This window comes from Lontra canadensis, unplaced genomic scaffold, assembly GCF_010015895.1.
Source record: "Lontra canadensis isolate GAN:19392208 unplaced genomic scaffold, GSC_riverotter_1.0 scaffold20, whole genome shotgun sequence".
Classification (NCBI taxonomy): Eukaryota; Metazoa; Chordata; class Mammalia; order Carnivora; family Mustelidae; genus Lontra; species Lontra canadensis.
In genome coordinates, this window is record NW_022631014.1 from 15,037,979 (window position 1) to 15,060,119 (window position 22,141).

At 42.2% G+C, this 22,141-nt stretch overlaps 2 protein-coding genes across 3 annotated transcripts; one reads left to right on the top strand and one right to left on the bottom strand.

The window, feature by feature from the left end:
• The first annotated feature begins 4,098 nt into the window (after window positions 1–4,098).
• On the top strand, window positions 4,099–21,799 carry LYZL4 (lysozyme like 4). Of its 2 annotated transcripts, none has more exons than XM_032861406.1 (5): window positions 4,099–4,136; window positions 8,226–8,459; window positions 8,573–8,722; window positions 14,648–14,726; window positions 21,558–21,799. In XM_032861406.1, the coding sequence occupies exons 2-5, from the start codon at window positions 8,321–8,323 to the stop codon at window positions 21,625–21,627; spliced, it is 438 nt and encodes a 145-aa protein (XP_032717297.1). In that variant the 5' UTR covers window positions 4,099–4,136; window positions 8,226–8,320; the 3' UTR covers window positions 21,628–21,799. The 2 variants fall into 2 exon arrangements, with proteins under 2 accessions (XP_032717297.1, XP_032717296.1); XM_032861405.1 differs by lacking the exon at window positions 4,099–4,136 and adding an exon at window positions 5,010–5,078.
• LOC116869714 (cytochrome c oxidase subunit 7C, mitochondrial-like) lies at window positions 18,077–18,444 on the bottom strand. The gene has a single exon (XM_032861092.1). It carries the CDS (start codon window positions 18,355–18,357, stop codon window positions 18,166–18,168), a length of 192 nt encoding a protein of 63 aa, XP_032716983.1. The 5' UTR covers window positions 18,358–18,444; the 3' UTR covers window positions 18,077–18,165.
• Window positions 21,800–22,141: the final 342 nt, after the last annotated feature.

The window sequence follows — 22,141 nt, forward strand, 5'->3', positions numbered from 1 at the left end:
TGGGATGGTTTCTGTGTGTGAGGAGCATCAGGTAAATCAATAGTGATCCAATTACTTTCTATTTTTAGAAAAAGTTAAAAAGCCAAACAAGGTGAAATAAGCCAAACACAAAGGGTAAATATTGTATGCTTCCTCTTATATGAGATACCTACAATAAGCAAATTCTCAGAGACAGGAAGATGAAAGGTTACCAGTGGTTGGAAGGAGGCAGGAATGGAGAGTTATTGTTTAATGGGTACAGAGTTTCTGTTTCGGTGATGAAAAAGTTTTGGAAATAGTGGTGATGGTTCCACAACACTGTGGATATAATAAATGCTACTGAACTGTACACTGGAAAATGGTTAAAATCACAAAAGTTATATTACATGTATTTTACCACAGCTTAGAAAATTGATGTAATATTCCCAAATGATCCAATTGTATATTCTAAATGGGTTAATTGTATAGAATGAATTATATTTCAATGAAGTTGCTTTTTTGTTGTTGTTTTTCTCATTTCTATTTATTTATTTTAAAATTTTTAACTTAAATTCAATAATATATACTCTATTATTAATTTCGGGGGGGGATTTAGTGTTCCATCTGTTTGCATACGACACCCAGTGCCCTCTTTAATGCCCATCACCCAATTATCCCTCCCCCACCACTTTCCCTCCAGTGACCCTCAGTTTGTTCTCTATAGTTAAGAGTCTCTTATGGTTTGCCTCCCCCTTTGTTTTTATCTTATTTTATTTTTCCTCCCCTTCCTCTATGTTCATCTTTTTTGTTTCTTAAATTCCACATAGGAGTGATGGTATTTGTCTTTCTCTGACTGACTTATTGTGCTTAGCATAATACCCTCTAGTTCCATCTGTGTTGCTGCAAATGGAAGGATTTCATTCTTTTTGATGGCTGTGGTAAATAATAATTCTCCATTCCTGCCTCCTTCCTGCCACTGGTAACCTTCCATCTTCCTGTCTCTGAGAATTTGCTTATTGTAGGTATTTCATATAAGATGAAGCATATAATACTTACCCTTTGTGTTTGGCTTTTTTCACCTTGTTTGGCTTTTTAACTTATTCTAAAAATACTGTATGCCACATATTCTCTATCCATTCATCACTTGATGGATATCTGGGCTCTTTGCATAGTTTGGCTATTGTGCACATTGCTACTATAAACATTGGGGTGTATATGCCTCTTTGAATCACTATATTTGTATCCTTCAGATAAATACTAGTTGTACAATTCCTAGGTCACAGGGTAGTTCTATTTTTAACCTTTTGAGGAACCGCCATGCTGTTTTCCAGACTGACTGCACCAGCTTGCATTCCCACCAACAGTGTAAGAGGATTCCCTTTTCTCTGTATCCTTGCCAACATCTGTTGTTGCTCGGCTATCTCATTGTGATTTTGATTTATACTTCCCTGATGCCAAGTGATGTTGAGCATTTTTTCATGTGTCTGTTGGCCATATGTAAGTCTTCTTTGGAGAAATATCTGTTCAAGTCTTCTGCCCATTTCTTGACTGGATTTTTTGTTTTGGGGGGATTAAGTTTGATATTTTTTCCTAGATTTTGGATACTAGTCCTTTATCTGATAAGGGATTTGCAAATATCTTTTTCCATTCTGTCAGTTGTCTTTGGTTATGTCAACTGTTTCCATACTGTGCAAAAGTTTTTTATCTTGATGAAGCCCCAATAGTTCATTTTTGCTTTTGTTTCTCTTGCCTTTGAAGACATATCTAGCTAGAAGTTGCTGCAGCCAAGGTCAAAGAGGTTGCTGCCCAGCTTTGGTTTTCCTTTTCAACATTCCTTTGTGTATTCAGGGTCTTTTCTGGTTCCTCTAAATTTTAGAATTATTTGTTCCAGCTCTGTGAAAGATGTCAGTGGCATTTTGATAGGGATTGCATTTAATGTGCAGATTGCTTTGGGTAGCATAGACTGTTTAACAATATTTGTTCTTCTAATCCATGAGCATGGTATGTTTTTCCATTTCTTTGTGTCTTCTTCAATTTCTTTCATAAGTGTTCTAGAATTTTCAGAGTACAGATCCTTTACCTCTTTAGTTAGGTTTGTTCCTAGGTATCTTATGGTTATGGGTACAATTATAAGTGAGATTGATTCCTTTATTTCTCTTTCTTCTGGCTCATGCATTAAAAAACCTACTTAATGTTCTGCAAAAAAAAAGAATTTCACTGAATGAAATCACTTCATAACTTATGTAATCAACCTCTTTTGATGGAAATGTAAGTTGTTTCTAATCATTTCCTATTTTAACCTAATATACGAATGAAAGGGGGTGGCTCTCTTCCAGTAAAACATCTCTGCTCAGCCCCAATAATTAATAATAATAATAATGATAATAATAATAATAATAATAATAATGGCATGCTTTGTGCTTTCCAAGGCACTCTAGTGAATACAATGAAGTCTTTTATTTTTAATTTAATTTAATTTTTTCAGTGTTCCAACATTCATTGTTTATGCACCACACCCAGGGCTCCATGCAGTATGTGCCCTCCATAATTCCCACCACCAGGCTCACCCATCCCCCCACCCCCCTCCCTTCCAAAACCGTCAGTAAGTGAAACCATATGATAATTGACTCTCTCTGCTTAACTTATTTCACTCAGCATACTCTCCTCCAGTCCTGTCCATGTTGATACAAAAGTTGGGTATTCATCCTTTTTGATGGAGGCATAATACTCCATAGTGTATATGGACCACATCTCCTTATCCATTTGTCTGTTGAAGAGCATCTTGGTTCTTTCCACAGTTTGGTGACCGTGGCCATTGTTGCTATGAACATTGGGGTACAGATGACCCTTCTTTTCACTGCATCTGTATTTTTGCAGTAAATAGCCAGTAGGAACTCACTGAAGTCTTGTACAGGAAAGGAAATCTGAATAAACAGCAGTGGAGGTGTTGGGGGGTGGGTGGACAGAGGAGGGCTAATAAACTTCCTGTAAAAGACCAACTCTAGGAGAAGAGACATTGTCCTTCTTGACTAGGGGTTTTCTGGAAAGTATAAGAGTTCAGGATTACCTTTGAAACACTACTTAAAAGTACATAAAGTTACAAAATACTCTGCAGTGATGAGTAGTAATGGTGACTTTTACAAATACAGTTGAAGAGTTAACAGGAAGTACATATGTGCCATTAGTACTGTTCTGTCAACTATGTGAGTATAAGGCTTTGTCCAGACAAACCAGGACAAGCTGGTCATTCCAGCTAAGTTAATAATCAAAACTTTAAGATGAGCCCTATGAAAGACTTGAGAAAGGTAAATTATTAAAAAGCATTTTACTGAAAGGATAATTGTGGGTAATTTAACTAAGAAAGTTTAGAAAAATCTTGAAAATCTAGAAAGGAAATCTAGGAGACATTGCTCTGCTTTATGTCTGTAAGTTCTTGCTTGACTTCTATGTCTTTAAGTTCTTGCTTTGCTTTGCAGTTATGGAAACTAGAAAAGGAATATGGCAATATGGCACAGTGTGATTTACACAAAAACCTTAAGCAGTGTTCCAGTTTATAACTCATATCTAAGAAAAGGCCATCACTAAAGATTGTTGAGCCAATGTGAATTTATGGGTTTAAGTTTCAGTGTTTATGGCCCATTTCTTTTTTTTTTTAATTTTATTTTTTATAAACATATAATATATTTTTATCCCCAGGGATACAGGTCTGTGAATCGTATGGCCCATTTCTTTTATAATTCTCTATCTTATCACTTTTAATTAATCAACTAATTACCAGTCATAATTGAGTCAGCCAGAAGGACTTCAGTGTTTCCAAAGGCTAGTGTTATCCTCAGTCATGTCAACATCTTTTAACTCTTTGGAGCTAGAAGGGATTTTAAAAATAATCCATGTCACAAATGATGTTGCCCAGGCTCCAGAGAGGATGTCCTTGACCATGGCCCCATCATGAGTAGAAGAGCATAATAATGGCTCCTCCCACTGCTCTCTAATAGAAGACAGTTCTGGGGGGGGGGGCAGAAGAATGCTGTGATAGGCAGAATAATGGTCCCCCAATAAAGGTCCATCCCCTTCCTCCTGAAACCTCTGAATATATCATTTACATTGCAAGAAGGACTTTACAGATGTAATTAAAGGTAAAGGACCTTGAAATGGAGAGATTATCCTGGATTGTGTGGGTGAGCCAATCTAATCCCATGAGTCTTTATAAGTGAGAGAGGAGGCAGAAGAGTGAATCAGAGATACAACAGTGTTAAGAATAGGCAGGAGGGAGTCAAAACATGAGAGGGTTTTGATCTATCATTGCTTGTTTTGAAGGTAGGGGAGGGGAGGTGGAGTCAAGAAATGAAGACAACCCCTAGAAGCTGGGAAGGGCCTTTACGTGATAGCTAGCAAGGAAACGGGATCTCCATCCTACAGCTACAAGGAACTTCATTCTGTTAACAGCCTGAATGAGCAAGGGAATGGGTTCTCCTCTAGAGCCTCCAGAAAGGAGCCCAGCCCTGCCAACACCTTGATTTTAGCCTGGTGAGACTCATGTCAGAATTCTGATCTACAGAACTTTAATTAAAGATGTTATTTATTTATTTGACAGAGATCACAAGTAGACAGAGAGGGGGGAAGAGACAGAGAGAGGGGGAAGCAGGCTCCCCGATGAGCGGGGAGCCCGATGTGGGGCTCCATCCCAGGACCCTGGGATCATGACCTGAGCCGAAGGCAGAGGCTTAACCCACCGAACCACCCAGGCACCCCTGATCTACAGAACTTTAAGATAACAATTTTGTGTAGCTTAAGCTGCAAAGTTTGGTGTAACTTGGTACAGCAGCGATAGAAAACTAATACAGTGCATTGGTGGCAGACCCCTCTATGCTTCAGAATATTCTGCCTCATAGCAACTGATGTCATAGAAAAGATTCTAGAAGAGCAGGTTATGGAGAAGCACTTGTGGTTTAGAAGCTCTTGGGTGAAGGAAAGTGGGTTATCAAGGAAGAGGAATCTGAAAAGTCCAGGGAACTGAGTGCAGGTAGAGGAACTTTCCTGTAAAAGGTCAGAACTGCTGCAGTGGCTGCTCTTCCCCTCCCCCAAGGAGGCACCAAGGCCTGCAGAGGGACTGGTGAACGGTAAGCTGGTATAGAATGGGCAGCAACCGGACAGATATGATGATACCCAGGTGCAAGAGACACTCAGCAAATCTATTTAGTGCTTATACAATGACAATTCTGTTGGGAAGAGTTTACTTTTTCCCACTCATTCATTCATTCAACAGAGAGTCACAGAGTGCCTACTATACACTGGGTTCTGTTCTAAGGTCTGGCGATAAAGCAGAGAACAAAACATACCAGGGTTCAGCATGCCTGGTATTTACACTCTGGTGTGAGAGATAGGCAAACAAATGAACAAGGTAATTTCTGAAGTTGACTTATATTATGAAGAAAATAGAAATGATTTTCTGGGATGGAGCAGTGATCAGAAAGTCCTCTTAGAGATGCTGAGCTCATTTTTGAGCTCAGACCACGGCCAGAAAGAGCAAGCTCTGTGGTGGTCGGGGGCATCATGTTCTAGGCAGAAGAAACAGCAGGTCCAAAGAACCTGTGGTGGAAATAAGAAATGTTCAAGGAAAAGAAATGTGCAAGGTGAGTGTGATGGTGTGAATGTGAACAAGGGGGAGAGAGACGTGAAATCAGACTAGAGAGGTGCTCAGGGGCTAGAGCAGGAAGAGTCTTGTCAGCTAGGTTGAGGAGTTGGGATCTTATTTGAAGTGCCAGGAGCTCTATTGGAGATGGGTGATGTGACTGGATATATGTTTTTAAAGAGAACTTTTTAGTTACTATATAGATAATAGGGACGGGGGGACAGGAGAGGATTGTGGAATATCAGAGTATATCTAGGAATTTCTACAGAAGTCAGAGATGATGGTGATCTGTACTGGGATGACGGCAGAGGAGAGCGAGGAGTGGATTGGTTTTGGAAGGAGAGGGGATAGGGCTCCGGGTGAATTCATTGCAGGGGAAGAGAGAGGACTCAGCATGTGTTTTATGAGTATGTCTGGAAGACAGACGTCATCTGAAAATATCCTTTGCTCTGCTGAAAAATGTAAACATGGACTTCTCTTCCAATATGCATTGGAATTCAGTTATTAAGCTAAGGGCAAGGATGTGTGACCATGGCTCAAAGACATGTCTGCTGGGGATTGAATGCTTTGCATATTTAACTCATTTACTTTTCAAATCAACACGATTAGGTGAGTATTATTTTAATCATTATTTAGATGAGGAAACCAAGAGGCCATGTAACTGTCTTAGATCACTCCTGGGATCCCTAAAATCCCAGCTATTATGGGATAAAGTCAGAATTTGGACCCAGGCAATCTGACTCCCAAGTCTGAGCACTTAAATGCTAGGTACTTCTTGACAATGTATTTGGTATAAGTAGTCATGTGACTTAGGAGTTTAGACAAATGTTTAAAAGTTAAATTCTTCTAATTCAAGAATATACTTATTTATTTCTAACTTTTTCCCAAGTTAGACATTTAGGTCACTGGTTCTCAACAGGGCACAGTTTAGTCTGCCAGGAGATTTTTGGCAACATGTGCAGACATTTTTGTCTGTCACAACTGAGAGGGAGAAGCTACTGGCATCTAGAGGTTAGGTATGTTCCTAAATAAATTCCAGTGCACAGAAGAGCCCACAGGACACAGAATTTTCCAGCCCAAGGGCCAAGGTCAAGGGCCCCTTTTGCAGGTGAATGTAGGCTGGCGGACAAGCATACGCCTGTGTTTGATGACAAACAGGAGGGTGCAATTGTCTAATTGATATATATTTATGCAGTGTTAGGGGCTGTAGGACATGCTGGGAAGAAGATACGTTATAATTTCCAATTGCACATTCTAGTCGAGAGATAACATGGCATAGAACAGGACGATCACCTGCTAGGTGTTCTGAAAGTGATTCTGAGGGCAGTAGGGGTTCAGGGGTTCATGCAGGATTGCCTCAGGCTTCAAAGAGGTGGTACCTGGAGTGGACACCTGAAGATGGATCAACATTTGGGTGGGGAAAGGCATGGTTGGGCTCTGTGGATTGGAAAAAGCTATGTTTGGAGATCCTAAGGTAAGAATTATCAGCGCATGGGCAGTAGGGTGTGGAGTAGGGAGGCGCAGAGAGAAATAGAGAAGGAACAACATGGGAATTCAGAGTTAACTGAATGGATTCCTCCTGATGGAGGGAGGGCAGGGTAAGGCCAGATTATGGAGGGCTCAGAAAGCCAAGTCTGGGTTTGCTATCAGGAATAGGGAACTAACAGCATTCCCAAAGTGACATTGTATACATGCTTTGGGGACATTGAAAATACCACCTGGAGGAGTTGGCTTGGAGGAGTGGAGAACAAGAGGCTGGACTGTGACTCAGCTTGCAGTGATGAAGGGGGTTTAGGGGATAAAGGTGAGGGGAGTTTAGAGGATGATGATGATGAGGGTTTAGGGAATGACAGTGAGGCAGTTTTATTGGAGTCGCGATGAGCAGAGTTTAGGTGGTAACAACAGAAATGGAAGAGAAACTCAGGAGTGAATTCTCTGAGTATATTACACCCCTGCCCCTTTTCACAGATGAGAAAGCAGAGGCACCATGAGGCTAAGGGCCTTGTCTGCTGTTGCCAGTGGTGACCCCCTACTACATGGCAGGTCTGGGCTGGACTGGGCTTTGTTTCCTTGTGTGCACAGCCAGAGAAAAGCTCAGTGGAGTTTGGTTTGTAGACAATCTGGTGATAAGATCGTGGCCCGGGTGAGACCACAGCTCCAAATATATTCCAGGATAAAAGGCAATGGTGGAAAAAATTCAACAGAAGAATAGTGCTTGTGCTTGATTAGTGGGACCACAGGGATATTTCTTCTTCTCATTTTGTTTTCCAACATGTACCTAAAGGACAAGTTGTACTTTCACAATAAAGAGGAAGAGAGGATTTAAGCTTCTGTATCTAATATGAAAGAGAAATGAGTGGGAAGAAAATGAAGCAGAAGCTATTGGGTTTTGCTGGAGGGAGAGAATGTGTGTGGTGGGGAGTGACCTTCACAGGAGCAGTTTTCTTAGAAAATGGTGGGAGGGGGTCCCAGAAGAGGAGGAGAGGCAGGGTTTCAGGTGTTCTGGGTTTGCAGTGACACGAAGCTGAGGGTTAGGGTGGGAAGAAGTATCACGATCAAGTCAGGCAGAACTCCCCTTTTTCTGAACGCACTGAATTGCACACCCACACCCCACAGTGCCCTTTTTTTTCTTCAGAGAAACCGGTGTCCCTGGGATCCTGGCAGGACTTCTCTGTGACTCTCCCAGCTCCCCTGGCCATTATTGCCCTGAGCTGCCAGGAGCCTAAGAAGATGAAGGCATCAGTGGTTCTCTCTCTCATTGGTTACCTTGTGGTTCCAAGTGGCGCTGCCATCATGGCACGCTGCAGGGTGGCTAAGAAGCTTTATGAAGGAGGCCTGGATAATTTTGAGGGCTACAGCCTTGAAAATTGTGAGTAGGCCTCTCTAAGCTCCCTCTTCCCTCACCTCCTTTTCCTCTGGCCCCTGCCCTGGTATCCCCAACTCCGCCCTCCTCCAAGCCACCCACCTCCTGTTCCATCTTAGGGGTGTGCCTGGCTTATTTTGAGAGCAAGTTCAACCCCACGGCCATCTACGAGAACTTGCCCGGTGGCTACACTGGCTACGGCCTCTTTCAGATCCGCAGCCATGACTGGTGCGACAGGGGCAAGAACCGCTGCCACGTGTCCTGCTCTGGTAGGTCCCGCCCCACTCCGTCCCACACCGGGGCACTGGGGGCTGTGCACTGGGGCACTGGGGGCTGCGCAGAGTGCAGAGGCTAGTCTTCTGGGTGGCCAGAGTTTCCAGGGTTGGAGCAGGGAGGCAGAGGGCCTGGCAGGTGCGGGACCAGGGAGGCTGAGTGCTTCGCACCAGAGGGTCCAGGCTGTGGGTGGCCGCCGGGAATAGAGTCATGGAGACCCCCATCCAGATGGTCAGGTTGAAAGGTGGCAGGGAGGAGGCTGTCAGCATCAAAGCCCACCTGAGTCTGAAGGATTAAAGCAGAGGGCTCTGCCTGGGTCTCCTTTCACCCACACACACTCTTCTTCAAGAACAGTGACCACTTGGACAGGCACAAGGGATCACTGGGAAGAGACAAGAGCAGTCCATTCCAAGGGGAGGTTTCTCTGCTGCTCTCAGGGGTCCCAAGTACCTGTGTTCAAGAGGATGCACTGGCCCAGGCTTCCCTCGTCCCAGAACTCACCGAGCATCCACAATGTGCCAGCCTCCTGGAGCTGACAGTCTAGTGCTTGCTAAGTGCAGGGTACTCCTCAAAGCTCTTCATAGGTTTGAATGCATCTAATCGTCACAAAGACTCCCATGACATAAGCACTATTATTATCCCATTCTATGAATGGGGAAACTGAGGCCCAGAGAGGGTAAGTACATGCCCAAAGCCACACAGCAGTAGGTGGGGTTGTTGAGGGGCAAACCCACAAAGGGCGACTTCTGAATCAGGGCCAAAGTGATAGGCTGCACAATGACACCAGAGCTCTCCCTGACCCCCAGAAGCTGCTGCAGGAGGGTCTGATCGCCTGGCACTCTCAGGGTCTCCCTGATGAGCGAAGCTCCTTCCCCCATGATGAGTGAGAAATGTTCCAGAACCCGTGGCTTCTGAGCTGGTTCTTTAGGAGACTGCGTGGAGAGGTCATGGTAAAACTTGTAAGCTTATGTGATCCAGGAGAAAGCTGGTTAGTGTTGGGCCCCACGCTCAGCGTGGGGACTCCAGAGAGGAGTGAGATGGTTTCCAGATTCAAGGAGAAGCAGGATTTCAAAGTAGGAGGGAAAGGTGCCATAAACAACACAGGAACCCAGTGAGAATCATAGCCCCTGCCCTTATAAGTGAGCTATATGAGCTTGGGTAGGTCCCTTCCCAGAGCTTCCTCCTCTGTCAAGTGGGGATGACATTAGCTACCTCTTAAGGTTGCTGTGAGCATTAAATGGGCTAATATATGTAAAACACTGTGCAGGGCCCATAGGAATCATGTAATCAAAGTCTAGAGGAGACCTACACATTAAGAACATAATTTAATTACTATGACAGAACATTCAATGTTGTCCTGAGTTCCTGGCAGCCAAAGCAAAAAGAAACCTAGTAGGCCCATAATTTATATCTCATAAGAAGATTGACTGATAGACTGCCAGAATCTGACAGAAGAAACAAATAATTACCTGTAATGGAGGTGGTACTAAGTGCTGTGATGAAATAGGGTGAGTTAGATATCCTAAAAAAACCCTCCCACTAGATAAAATGTGAAAAAAAAAAAAAATCTGGGGCACCTGCCTCAGTCAGTAGAGCATGCAACTCTTTTTTTTTTTAAACATTTTTTTTTAATTTTATTTTTTATAAACATATATTTTTTTCCCCAGGGGTACAGGTCTGTGAATCGCCAGGTTTACACACTTCACCGCACTCACCATAGCACATACCCTCCCCAATGTCCATAATAACCCCACCCCCCCTCCCAACCCCCCTCCCCCCAGCAACCCTCAGTTTGTTTTGTGAGATTAAGAGTCACTTATGGTTTATCTCCCTCCCAATCCCATCTTGCTTCATTTACTCTTCTCCTACCCCCTTAACCCCCATGTTGCATCTCCTCTCCTTCATATCAGGGAGATCATATGATAGTTGTCTTTCTCCGATTGACTTATTTCGCTAAGCATGATACCCTCTAGTTCCATCCACGTCGTCGCAAATGGCAAGATTTCATTTCTTTTGATGGCTGCATAGTATTCCATTGTGTATATATACCACATCTTCTTTATCCATTCATCTGTTGATGGACATCTAGGTTCTTTCCATAGTTTAGCTATTGTAGACATTGCTGCTATAAACATTCGGGTGCATGTGCCCCTTCGGATCACTACGTTAGTATCTTTAGGGTAAATACCCAGCAGTGCAATTGCTGGGTCATAGGGTAGTTCTATTTTCAACATTTTGAGGAACCTCCATGCTGTTTTCCAGAGTGGTTGCACCAGCTTGCATTCCCACCAACAGTGTAGGAGGGTTCCCCTTTCTCCGCATCCTCGCCAGCATCTGTCATTTCCGGACTTGTTAATTTTAGCCATTCTGACTGGTGTGAGGTGGTATCTCATTGTGGTTTTGATTTGTATTTCCCTGATGCCGAGTGATATGGAGCACTTTTTCATGTGTCTGTTGGCCATCTGGATGTCTTCTTTGCAGAAATGTCTGTTCATGTCTTCTGCCCATTTCTTGATTGGATTATTTGTTCTTTGGGTGTTGAATTTGCTAAGTTCCTTATAGATTCTGGACACTAGCCCTTTATCTGATATGTCATTTGCAAATATCTTCTCCCATTCTGTCAGTTGTCTTTTGGTTTTGTTAACTGTTTCCTTTGCTGTGCAAAAGCTTTTGATCTTGATAAAATCCCAATAGTTCATTTTTGCCCTTGCTTCCCTTGCCTTTGGCGATGTTCCTAGGAAGATGTTGCTGCGGCTGAGGTCGAAGAGGTTGCTGCCTGTGTTCTCCTCAAGGATTTTGATGGATTCCTTTCTCACATTGAGGTCCTTCATCCATTTTGAGTCTATTTTCGTGTGTGGTGTAAGGAAATGATCCAATTTCATTTTTCTGCATGTGGCTGTCCAATTTTCCCAACACCATTTATTGAAGAGGCTGTCTTTTTTCCATTGGACATTCTTTCCTGCTTTGTCGAAGATCAGTTGACCATAGAGTTGAGGGTCTATTTCTGGGCTCTCTATTCTGTTCCATTGATCTATGTGTCTGTTTTTGTGCCAGTACCATGCTGTCTTGATGTTGACAGCTTTGTAGTAGAGCTTGAAGTCTGGAATTGTGATGCCACCAACTTTGGCTTTCTTTTTCAATATTCCGTTGGCTACTCGCGGTCTTTTCTGGTTCCATATAAATTTTAGGATTATTTGTCCCATTTCTTTGAAAAAAATGGATGGTACTTTGATAGGAATTGCATTAAATGTGTAGATTGCTTTAGGTAGCGTAGACATTTTCACAATATTTATTCTTCCAATCCAAGAGCATGGAACAATTTTCCATTTCTTTGTGTCTTCCTCAATTTCTTTCATGAGTACTTTATAGTTTTCTGTGTATAGATTCTTAGTCTCTTTGGTTAGGTTTATTCCTAGGTATCTTATAGTTGTAAGGTGCAATTGTAAATGGGATGGACTCCTTAATTTCTCTTTCTTCTGTCTTGTAGTTGGTGTAGAGAAATGCAACTGATTTCTGTGCATTGATTTTATATCCTGACACTTTACTGAATTCCTATACCAGTTCTAGCAGTTTTGGAGTGGAGTCTTTTGGGTTTTCCACATATAGTATCATATCATCTGCGAAGAGTGATAGTTTGACTTCTTTGCCGATTTGGATGCCTTTAATTTCTTTTTGTTGTCTGATTGCTGAGGCTAGGACTTCTAGTACTATGTTGAATAGCAGTGGTGATAACGGACATCCCTGCCATGTTCCTGACCTTAGCGGAAATGCTTTCAGTTTTTCTCCATTGAGAATGATATTTGCGATGGGTTTTTCATAGATGGCTTTGATAATATTGAGGTATGTGCCCTCTATCCCTACACTTTGAAGAGTTTTGATCAGGAAGGGATGCTGTACTTTGTCAAATGCTTTTTCAGCATCTATGGAGAGTTTCATATGGTTCTTGTTCTTTCTTTTATTAATGTGTTGTATCACATTGATTGATTTGCGGATGTTGAACCAACCTGAGCATGCAACTCTTGATCCCAGGTTGGGAGTTGAAGGCCCATGTTGGGCACAGAGCCTACTTAAAATCAATCAATCAATCAATCAATCAATCTTCCATAGTACCGGGTTCAGATGGCAAGAAGGTAAAATCCCTAAAGGCTAAAATGAGAAACAAGAACCCAAACAACTAACTGAAGGTTGAAGCTGATGCTGACCCTGGGGACATCAGCTGATTCCTTGTGGCATAAGGCACAGTTCTGAGGTCATTGTGTAGACAGGGCCTGAGCAAAATCAGGAGGTGAATTAGAGACTCCCCTGAAACCCAAGACCCCAGAGAACTGCATTGTCAGCTGAAGGATGAGCTAGAAAGTCGTGAAAGCAAACACATTCTAAATAGAGGGGAAAACAGGCTCTTTGGGAATTTGTCACCACAAGCCAATAGGACTCACGGGGAAGTAAGACACCATCAAGAAGTACTGGCTAAGCCCTGTGCTAAGTCCTGAGGACAGTTCAGGAAAATTGTATACTGTCCTTGTCCAGCAGGGGGAGGGACAGAGTGAGCACAGACTTTGAGGCCAGACACAATCTTGGCTCAACCTCTTATTGGTTATATGATCTGAGCCTTAGTTTTCCTATCTATAAAGTGGAGGTAATAATAGCACTTGCCTCACAAGGCTTTTGTGAGTTTTTTATATACTACAGTGCATATCAAGTCCTGAGCCTAGTGTTGGGTATACTGCCTGGTGTGTGATGAATATAGCGTCATTCAGAGAATTTGCAAAGTAGCGGGGGTCAGGTTGTATATATGTGCGTATGTGAACATGTATGCATGTGTGTATCTACGTATGTATGTTTGTATATATGTATTTGATTAGAGCTGAATTGAAGTGACATTTTATTCAGAAGAGGGGAGAGGGTGCAGTGAGCTAGATGGTCATTGACAAGAGATTTAAGGACTGTCCTGCTTAGATGAGCAAATCCAGATTGGGAGATGAACATGAACTAAGTCTAGAAAAAGTCCAGAATATGATTCCCAAGCTGTGGGCACCAGGAGTGGAGCACCCACCTTCAGGGCAAGCCTTGTCTCCTGGCCCTTGGTAGGTCTCTAATGGTGGGGTCATGGAGGAAGGCAATGGAAGGTAAGGTTGTAGAAATGGAAAGGAATGTTGGGAAAAGGGCGGATGGACTAAGCCAAGGATTAGGGGTTCTATTTTACAGGAACTGGGGGCACTGAAGTAATGTTTTAAGGAAAAGCAATCAGACTGGATTAGGGAAAGGGAGAGACTCAAGTGTCAAGAAGGAAGGTATTGCAGCAACCCAGGCTTCCACATTCAAAGGAAAGAATGTAGTGTTGGGCTCTCAGAGGCAGCTCTGGGGCATTGCCAATGCTGTTTCTTCCGCCTGGAACACTTTTCCTTCTGTGATCCCTCCACCCTTTCTCCTTCCTTACTCTTCTAGATGTCATGTGGCCCAATAGCCCTTCCCTGATCCTTCAAGTCTGAATTGGGTGCCCCCACTCACCGCTCCCACATCAAGCTGCATTTCCCCATCATTCCAGGTACCCTTCGTACTGTAATTGTCTATGACCTTTATCTCCCCCTTTCAGACTGCAAGCTCTAGGAAGACAGGGACAGATTTACTGGGTTCACCATTCTACCGCCACTGCTTATATTGCCTAGCACAGAGTAGTCACTGTACATGTTTTTAATGAAAATATTATTATACGAATTGAAGAAAAAAATAGATTTAGTAAAAGATGACCACAAGCTACTATCTCTCAGTGTTGTCTGAAAAAAAAAAAATCTAGGGATAGATTTACCCTTGGAATCACATGGAACCCTCTCTAATGTGGGCACCCTGTACCTTCCCTGGTGTCACTCTGACTCAGCGGCCAAGTTGTGGGGTCGTATTTTTCCACTTTATTTTCTCCACAGCTTTACTGAATCCAAATTTGAAGAAGACGATTGAATGTGCCAAGAAAATTGTAAAAGGAAAAGACGGCATGGGAGCATGGTAAGTGGTACATTTTTTAACAGTCTATGTTAATGACCTTTACCCATTGTATTTAATCCTAATCTTGGCCTAATCTTGGTTTTTGCACATCTATAGGGTCAAACTAGCGGGTTCTTAACAAGCTAGGCAGTAGAACACCATTGAGATCTGCAACCCCAAGATCTTGGGAGGAAAGACATAATTATCAGGCAAATTGCCTTAAGTTGAACGTATTTTTTCTTTCTCAAGTATTGTTTGGGGTTATTCAGGAGGCTAGGAAAAGCGTCCTTATATAAATCTCTGTGTATCTTTCTGATTACTTCTTTCGTTGAAATACTTAGGTTCTTAATGCATGTTGTGAAATGACTCTACTCCAAGTCTGTACCAATTTATATTAATAGTAATAATTTAGTAAATGCTTATTTACTGCACTCTCATCAATTATAAATCTTTGCCATTTGAAAGGTATCTAACAATTTTATCTTCTTTTGTATTTTGTGATAGTCTATTAGGGTGTTTTCCTATTACGTTTGTTATATATTTATATTGTGATTTTCCCCCCTGCTCTTGTTCTTTATTTTTGAAATTCAGATCATCATATTCATTTGAAAGAACACTTTATATATTAGATGTTAATTGTATTAACAGATAGTTATATATTTGTATTTTTTTATTTCATTGATGTTCATATAAGTTGAAATAACACACCACTAGATTAGCCATCTTGTTTACATATTCTTGGTCACTTATTTGGCACTATATTGAGACATCCTCTTGCTTCTTTTTTTTTTTTTTAAAGATTTTATTTATTTATCTGACAGAGGTTGAGAGAGAGAGAGAGAGCACAGTAGGGGAAGGAGCAGAGGGAGGGGCAGAAGCAGACTCTCTGCTGAGCAGGGAACCTAAGGCTCAATCCCAGGCCCTGGGGTTCTTGACCTGAGCCAAAGGCAGATGTTTAACCAACTGAGCCACCCAAGCACCCCAATAGTTACATATTTGTTACCAAAAATAACTGCAACTCTGATTTCTTCTTTAAGCAGATATTTGCTTTGTTAAGCCATCTAAAATTTACAAGTGTTTGGGCCTGTTTAGACTTCTTTCAATATTTGTTCATATTGTTGTGTATAGGTTCTAATTTGTTCTCATTGCTGCATAATATTCCATTATATGGATATATCAGTTTATATATCCATTATTCTGTTGGTGGACATTTGGGTAGTTTTCACCTTTTTAGTGTTGCCATGAATATTCTGTACTTTTCTTTCAGTGAATATAAAAATGGATTCACATTGATCACACCAAGGAAAAAAAATCACTGGTCATAGATAATGCATATTTTCAGATTTGGTGTATCCTACCAAACCATTTTTTAAAGAGATTCAATTTACACTTCCATCAGCAGTTGTAGTTTTCAGTGGCTCCAAATTATTGTTAAGTGCTTGGTAATTTCTAGTTTTCTAGTTTTCTCTTGTGACTGTGCAGTGGTATCGCACTGGGTTTCGAGTGTTCTTTTCCATTTCTAGTTTGCTAAAGGTTTTTTACATCACGAATGGGTGTTGAATTTTGGTTATTACATATTTAGTATCTTTGCAATTCTGTGTTAGCCTATCCATCTTTTTTTTTTTTTTAATTCAAGTTGTTGCCTTTTTAATCTCTCTTCTCTTCCATGGCTTTCTCTAGAGGTTATGCCTGGTTACATTTTATTGACAATATCAATTTTATAAAATTTACTTCTGGATTCTGTAGTATGTTACTCTCCTAGGAATGTTCCTCTGAATTTAATGATGATGCCCCTTTTCTTCTACTAATATTTTCCCATAAGTACCGTGTTGAATAAGGTCAGATTTGCCCATATTTAGTAGTTGCAAATAGATAGGTTATGTAACTTTTTCTTGTTTCAGCTCACTGTTACTTTGGTAATGGTCAGACTTCCTTCACAAAGGTCCATCTGGGCATAGATTGTTGTGCAAGTCTCCTGGCCCAGTTTCCACTTTGGAGATTTTTCTGATATGTGTGTCTAGTTCTCTCTCATAGGCTGAGCCAGTGGAGTACATGAAAACCCTTCATTCCCATAATGCACTTCTGCCACCTCCACTGATACCATTTGTCATGGTAGGTCTCCACTATCCAGTAGACACTGTCTCACTACCAATTTCCACCTTCTTTTGCCTCTTCCACCCCCGCCCTGCCCCACATTTCATAATTGACTGCTTGGATTTTGCAGGATATTGTCGTTACCAGTTAGATCTAGAAACAATGTCATATTTCCTCAGTTTCAGATTGTATATCTTAATATTTTTGCAATTAGGGTTTATCCTATAGCCATGTGTCCTTCCACAAAAGTTGTTAATAAATCATTAACACATTTTAAATAGAAGGTATCTTACAATAGAGGAAATCCTTTAACAATAGCTATCATTTCTTTACTACTTTGGTATGTAGGCTTTGTATGTTTACATAAACATCATCATTTAATCCCCACAAATCCTTATGCCATGAGTATAAAATGAGGAAGCGGAGGCACAGGGAGGGGTACAACAAGTTACCCATGGCCATAGTGTTGGAATTAACTCCAGATCTCTGCTCTTCTGGGCCTCAGCTTTCCAAGTCTCCTTGAAGAGACAAGGACGGTTGGCCTGGGGAATCTGGGCTCTGGTCGTGTGGAAGGGCAACCAAAGGACTCTGTACAGTTCTTCTGTGGGAAGCCGACGCAGGCCTTCCAAACAGAATCATTGAGTGCAGGAGGCACAGCCCTGCAGGTGGATTCATTTTGCCAGTGGAAGTCTTTTTTTTTTTCTTTTAAAGATTTTATTTATTTATTTGACAGACAGAGATCACAAGTAGGCAGAGAGGCAAGAAGAGAGAAAGGAAGGGAAGCAGGCTCCCTGCTGAGCCGAGAGCCTGATGCAGGGCTCTATCCCAGGACCCTGGGATCATGACCTGAGCCGAAGGCAGAGACTTTAACCCACTGAGCCACCCAGATGCCCCACCAGTGGAAGTCTTAAGTGGTGTTTCTTACAGGGACCCCTGGGTCCTGTAGGCAGTGGAGATCTCGTTCAGAATCTGGCAACAGGAAGTGTGTCAGTCTCAGAGGCCAGCTTTTGTTGTTGCTTTTTTGTCTTTTTTGGTGCCTTTTGGTGCTAAGTTCAGTCAGGGATTTTTATCTGTTTTTCTTTCCTTTCCTCTGTATTGCCATCTTGCTCTGTGCCTGGCATATAATAAGTACTCCCTAAATGTTTGTTGAAAAATCTAGGTTGCATTTGGGCTGTCACCTAAAAGCCATTAAAATTTTTAAAAATTTATTATTTATTATTTCTTTTTTTTCTTTTTTTTATGCCATAAGTTTATTTACAAACATATTAAGTATGTTGAATTCAAAAGTTTGATCCATTTTTCAAAGAGACTGCACCTCTTAAAATGTTCCTTTCCACATCTGTTTGATGGATCAATTAAAACATCCTTACTTCTTAAGCAGTTGATGTCTTACTATAAAAAAAGGTGCAGCAAATCCAGATCCAAAGTACAAAGTCATCATAACTAGTAATCGCCACTTGTTTTCCACTGAAAATGGCAAATTCCTCCCTGGGCCGCCCTCATAGTGGCTCCTACGGACCACAGAGGTTGTGAACCTCCGGATGCTCTGTCCCAACATACCGCCGTTGGAGGTTCTGCGAAAAGCACAGAGCCCTAAGACGGTACAAACGGCAGCACCACGAAGTCCTCCTCTTTTCACGACCTTGTTCCTTGGTGCGTCTATTATTTATTATTTCTTAAAATAAAAATAATACATATGTGTTTAAAGATGAAAATAAAAAAAAATAAACTTCTTGCTCTTGTCAGCAGCCTCCTGAAGGTCACCACTATTAGTATGTCTTGTAAATCAGAGAAAAATATATATATTTAGAATGAGAAAAATATTTTAAAACATATGTAAGAGGTGCCTGGTTGGCTCAGTTGGTGTCTGCCCTCGGCTCCGGTCATGGTGTCCGGGTCCTTGGATCAAGCCCCAAGTCAGGCTGTCTGTTCAGCGGAGGGTCAGCTTGTCCTTCCCCCTCTGGCCCACCCCCTGCTGTGTGCTCTCTTTCTTTCAAATAAAGAAATAAAATCTTTAAAATAAAATACATATGAAATCTCAACACACACACTGATCTGAACCTAACTTTTTTTCACTTACTAAAAAGCTTGCAAATCTTGGCATATCATACCTAGAGGTCTCTGCCCTCTGGATGCTACAGGTAATTATCTGCTTGTCCCCTATTGATGAACATTTAGATTGTTTTCATTTGCTGGGACTACTGGGTGCATTTAAATGTTGGCAGAGAGATTGCTAAACTGGCATTCAGAGAGGGAGCATCTCCAGATACATTACATGATGGGGTCTGTGTTCTAGATTGTTTATCTAGAACAATCATATTTGTACAGTTTTTGGAAATTGAGACTTACATAATGATGCTATTCTATTTTGCTTTGCATTTTTTTTTTTTTTTAGATTTCATTTGTTTATTTGAGAGAAGTGAGAGGACATGATTGGGAGGGGAGAGGCAGAGGGAGAGGAGAAGCAGTCCCCAGTGAGCCTGGAACCTGACATAGGGCTTGATCCCAAGACCCCAGGATCATGATCTGTGCTGAAGGCAGACACTTAACTGAGCCACCCAGGCATCCCAACTTTACATTTTTAAAGATTTTTAATTTATTTGTCAGAGAAAGAGAGAGAGAGAGAGAGCACAGGCAGACAGAATGGCAGACAGAGGCAGAGGGAGAAGCAGGCTCTCTGCTGAGCAAGGAGCACTATGTGGGACTCGATCCCAGGTCATGACCTGAGCGGAAGGCAGCCGCTTAACCAACTGAGCCACCCAGGTGTCCCGAGCTTTGCATTTTCAAACTAGAAAGAAGTTAAACATTTTTTCAAGTGTTTGTTGGCCATTTCTCTCTGAAGTGATTATTCATATTCTTAGCCCATCTATTCAGATGAGAACGTTTTCTTTTGTTTTATTGATTTCAGTTGCAACCTTTATTAATTAAGGTTATTAGACCTTTGTCTATGTTATCTATGTGATCTACTTTTTTCAGGTTTGCTATTTGTATTTTGACTTTGTTTATAGTATTTTCATCATATAGGAATTTTACATTTTCACACAATCAGATCCCTCAATATTTTGTTTTGTGGCTCCTAAATTTATATGAAACTACATTCCAAATTTGCAAAGAAATGAAGCCATGTTTTCTTCCATATTAAGACAGGACCTGGCACAAAATAAATCCTATGTTAAGTTTTTGTTAATAAATTAGGAAATGGAATTCACAATTTTATGTTTTTATACTTAAATTACGGCCTTCCTAGAGTTTATTTTAGTATAAAAGTGAGGTAGGGATCCAGCTTTATATTTCTCAAATGGTTAACCAGTGTTCTCATACCACTTATTCATTCATCCATTTTCCTCACTCATTTAGTAGATTGCATTTTAAAGTGGGAGTCCCCTTACTAATGTGTCTTCCCAGTGTTTAAAATAGCTTTCATACAGTCTCTACTCTCCAATTAATTGGAAGCATGGCTGGCTCTCTAGGGTGAGCACTAATGAGCTAAATTCATCTTTATTGTATAGCATTAAGTAGAGATATGCTGGTCCAGGCTGATTAAAGCCTTCTCACTTGTTCAGGACTCCCAGCAAAGTGAGCTCTTATTAAACTAATAAGCACCCACGTCTTTTCAAAGCTTAGATCAAGCAGCTCTGCAGAGTTGAGGAAGACAGGAAGGGAGAAGACCAAGGGCCTGCATGCCCACAGGATTCCCTTCTGCAGTGCCTGCTCCAGGTTGCGGAGAGCCCTGCAATTTCTGAAAATATGTGTGTGTGTTCCCTCCTGCTTTATAGCTGTGAGGGGCCAGAGGGTCACAGCCCCATCTTTAACTGTGGGACCCCTTACCCTGGAAGACTCATGGAGGCCTGCCTGGCTGAGGGATGGCCTACCCAAACAGGTTTTCTTTTTTTCTTTTTTTAAATATTTATTTATTTGACAGAGAGAGAGAGAGAGAGATCACAAGTAGGCAGAGAGGTAGGCAGAGAGAGAGGGAGAAGCAGGCCTCCTGCTGAGCAGAGAGCCTGATGCAGTGCTCAATCCCAGGACCCTGAGATCATGACCTGAGCCGAGGGCAGAAGCTTAACCCACTGAGCCACCCAGGCACCCCAACAGGATTCCTAATGGCCTACAGCTGAGCTGGTGAATCCCATAGCTTCTAGGTTGGGAGAGTAGGACCTGGAGTCTGGGCTCTGGCATAGGGGCTGGGAATAGAGGGATCACATTTAGGGGCAGGAAGAGAAAAGGTTTGAGAAACTCAGTCTAGCTGGGCTAGGCAGGGTTGAGGAGCTAGGAGTGAAACACATGCATGGAAAGGTGAAAGGGGCGTGGGTTTAAGGTCAAGGATTCCCATTTCTGATCAACGATCTGCCTAGGACTCACCATCTGAGCCTGAGCAAGTCCTGGAACTTCTCTGGTGCTCACTGCAGAGAAGTTAAGAGTACTTGTCTTGCCAGTCTGAGGGACAGCCTCCCCGTTCACTCTAGTATGGGATTTATGGAAAGAAATGGGGGGTGGTGGGAGCATGAGGATCTAGGGGGCACCAGCATTCATGCTCGGATGTGCTGGAGTCAGCAAGAGGGTCATACTCAAGATACACAAAAGCCTTCAGAAACATGCCTGCAGCAGTCGGGGTGGTGAGTTCAAATGTTTCGAGGCCGGGATGTAGCTTGGGCGGGGCGGCTGTGGTTGGGAGAGAGGTTGTGGAACCCTGCCGATCCTGAGCTCAGACACCAGGGAGCCACATCCTGTTCACTCTCCCTGCTTTCCTGTCTGCAGGCCCTCCTGGTCCCTGAACTGCCGGTTAGCGGACAATCTGGAGAGGTGGTTGGATGGGTGCAGGTTCTAGCTGCAGAGGCGACCCTCACACTCTCCAGGGGCACCTTCCAAATGAAGATGCTTTCCTGTTTGCTGCCTTCACTCAACCCTGTTGATTATCTCACCGCTGGACAGCTCCAGATGGAAAAGGACAAAAGTTTGCTTCATCCGGGGATGTGAAATGCAGAATAAATCAGCTACTTATGCAACTTGGACCTAAGGTCTTCACTTGTTTTACTAAGCTGGGATCGTTACTAGCATAACAATGGAGGATCTGAAGGAAGGGAACTACCTGGAAAACAAGACGTGTCCATGATTGCCAATATTAAGCAGGGAAGGGAAGAAAAGATTCAGTGGAAGAAAAGAGGGGTCAAAGGCAAGCAGGGCCACCAGTCCCAGGCAGTTCCCCCCACCCCGGGACATGCAGGTTGGAAGTGACACTACAGAATCCTTGTACTTCTATGGAGAGAATCAAGTGGCAGTTGCTCTTCTTTTTAATAAAAAGTTAAGTTTTAAAAAATTACCAATAACACATACTTGCTTTA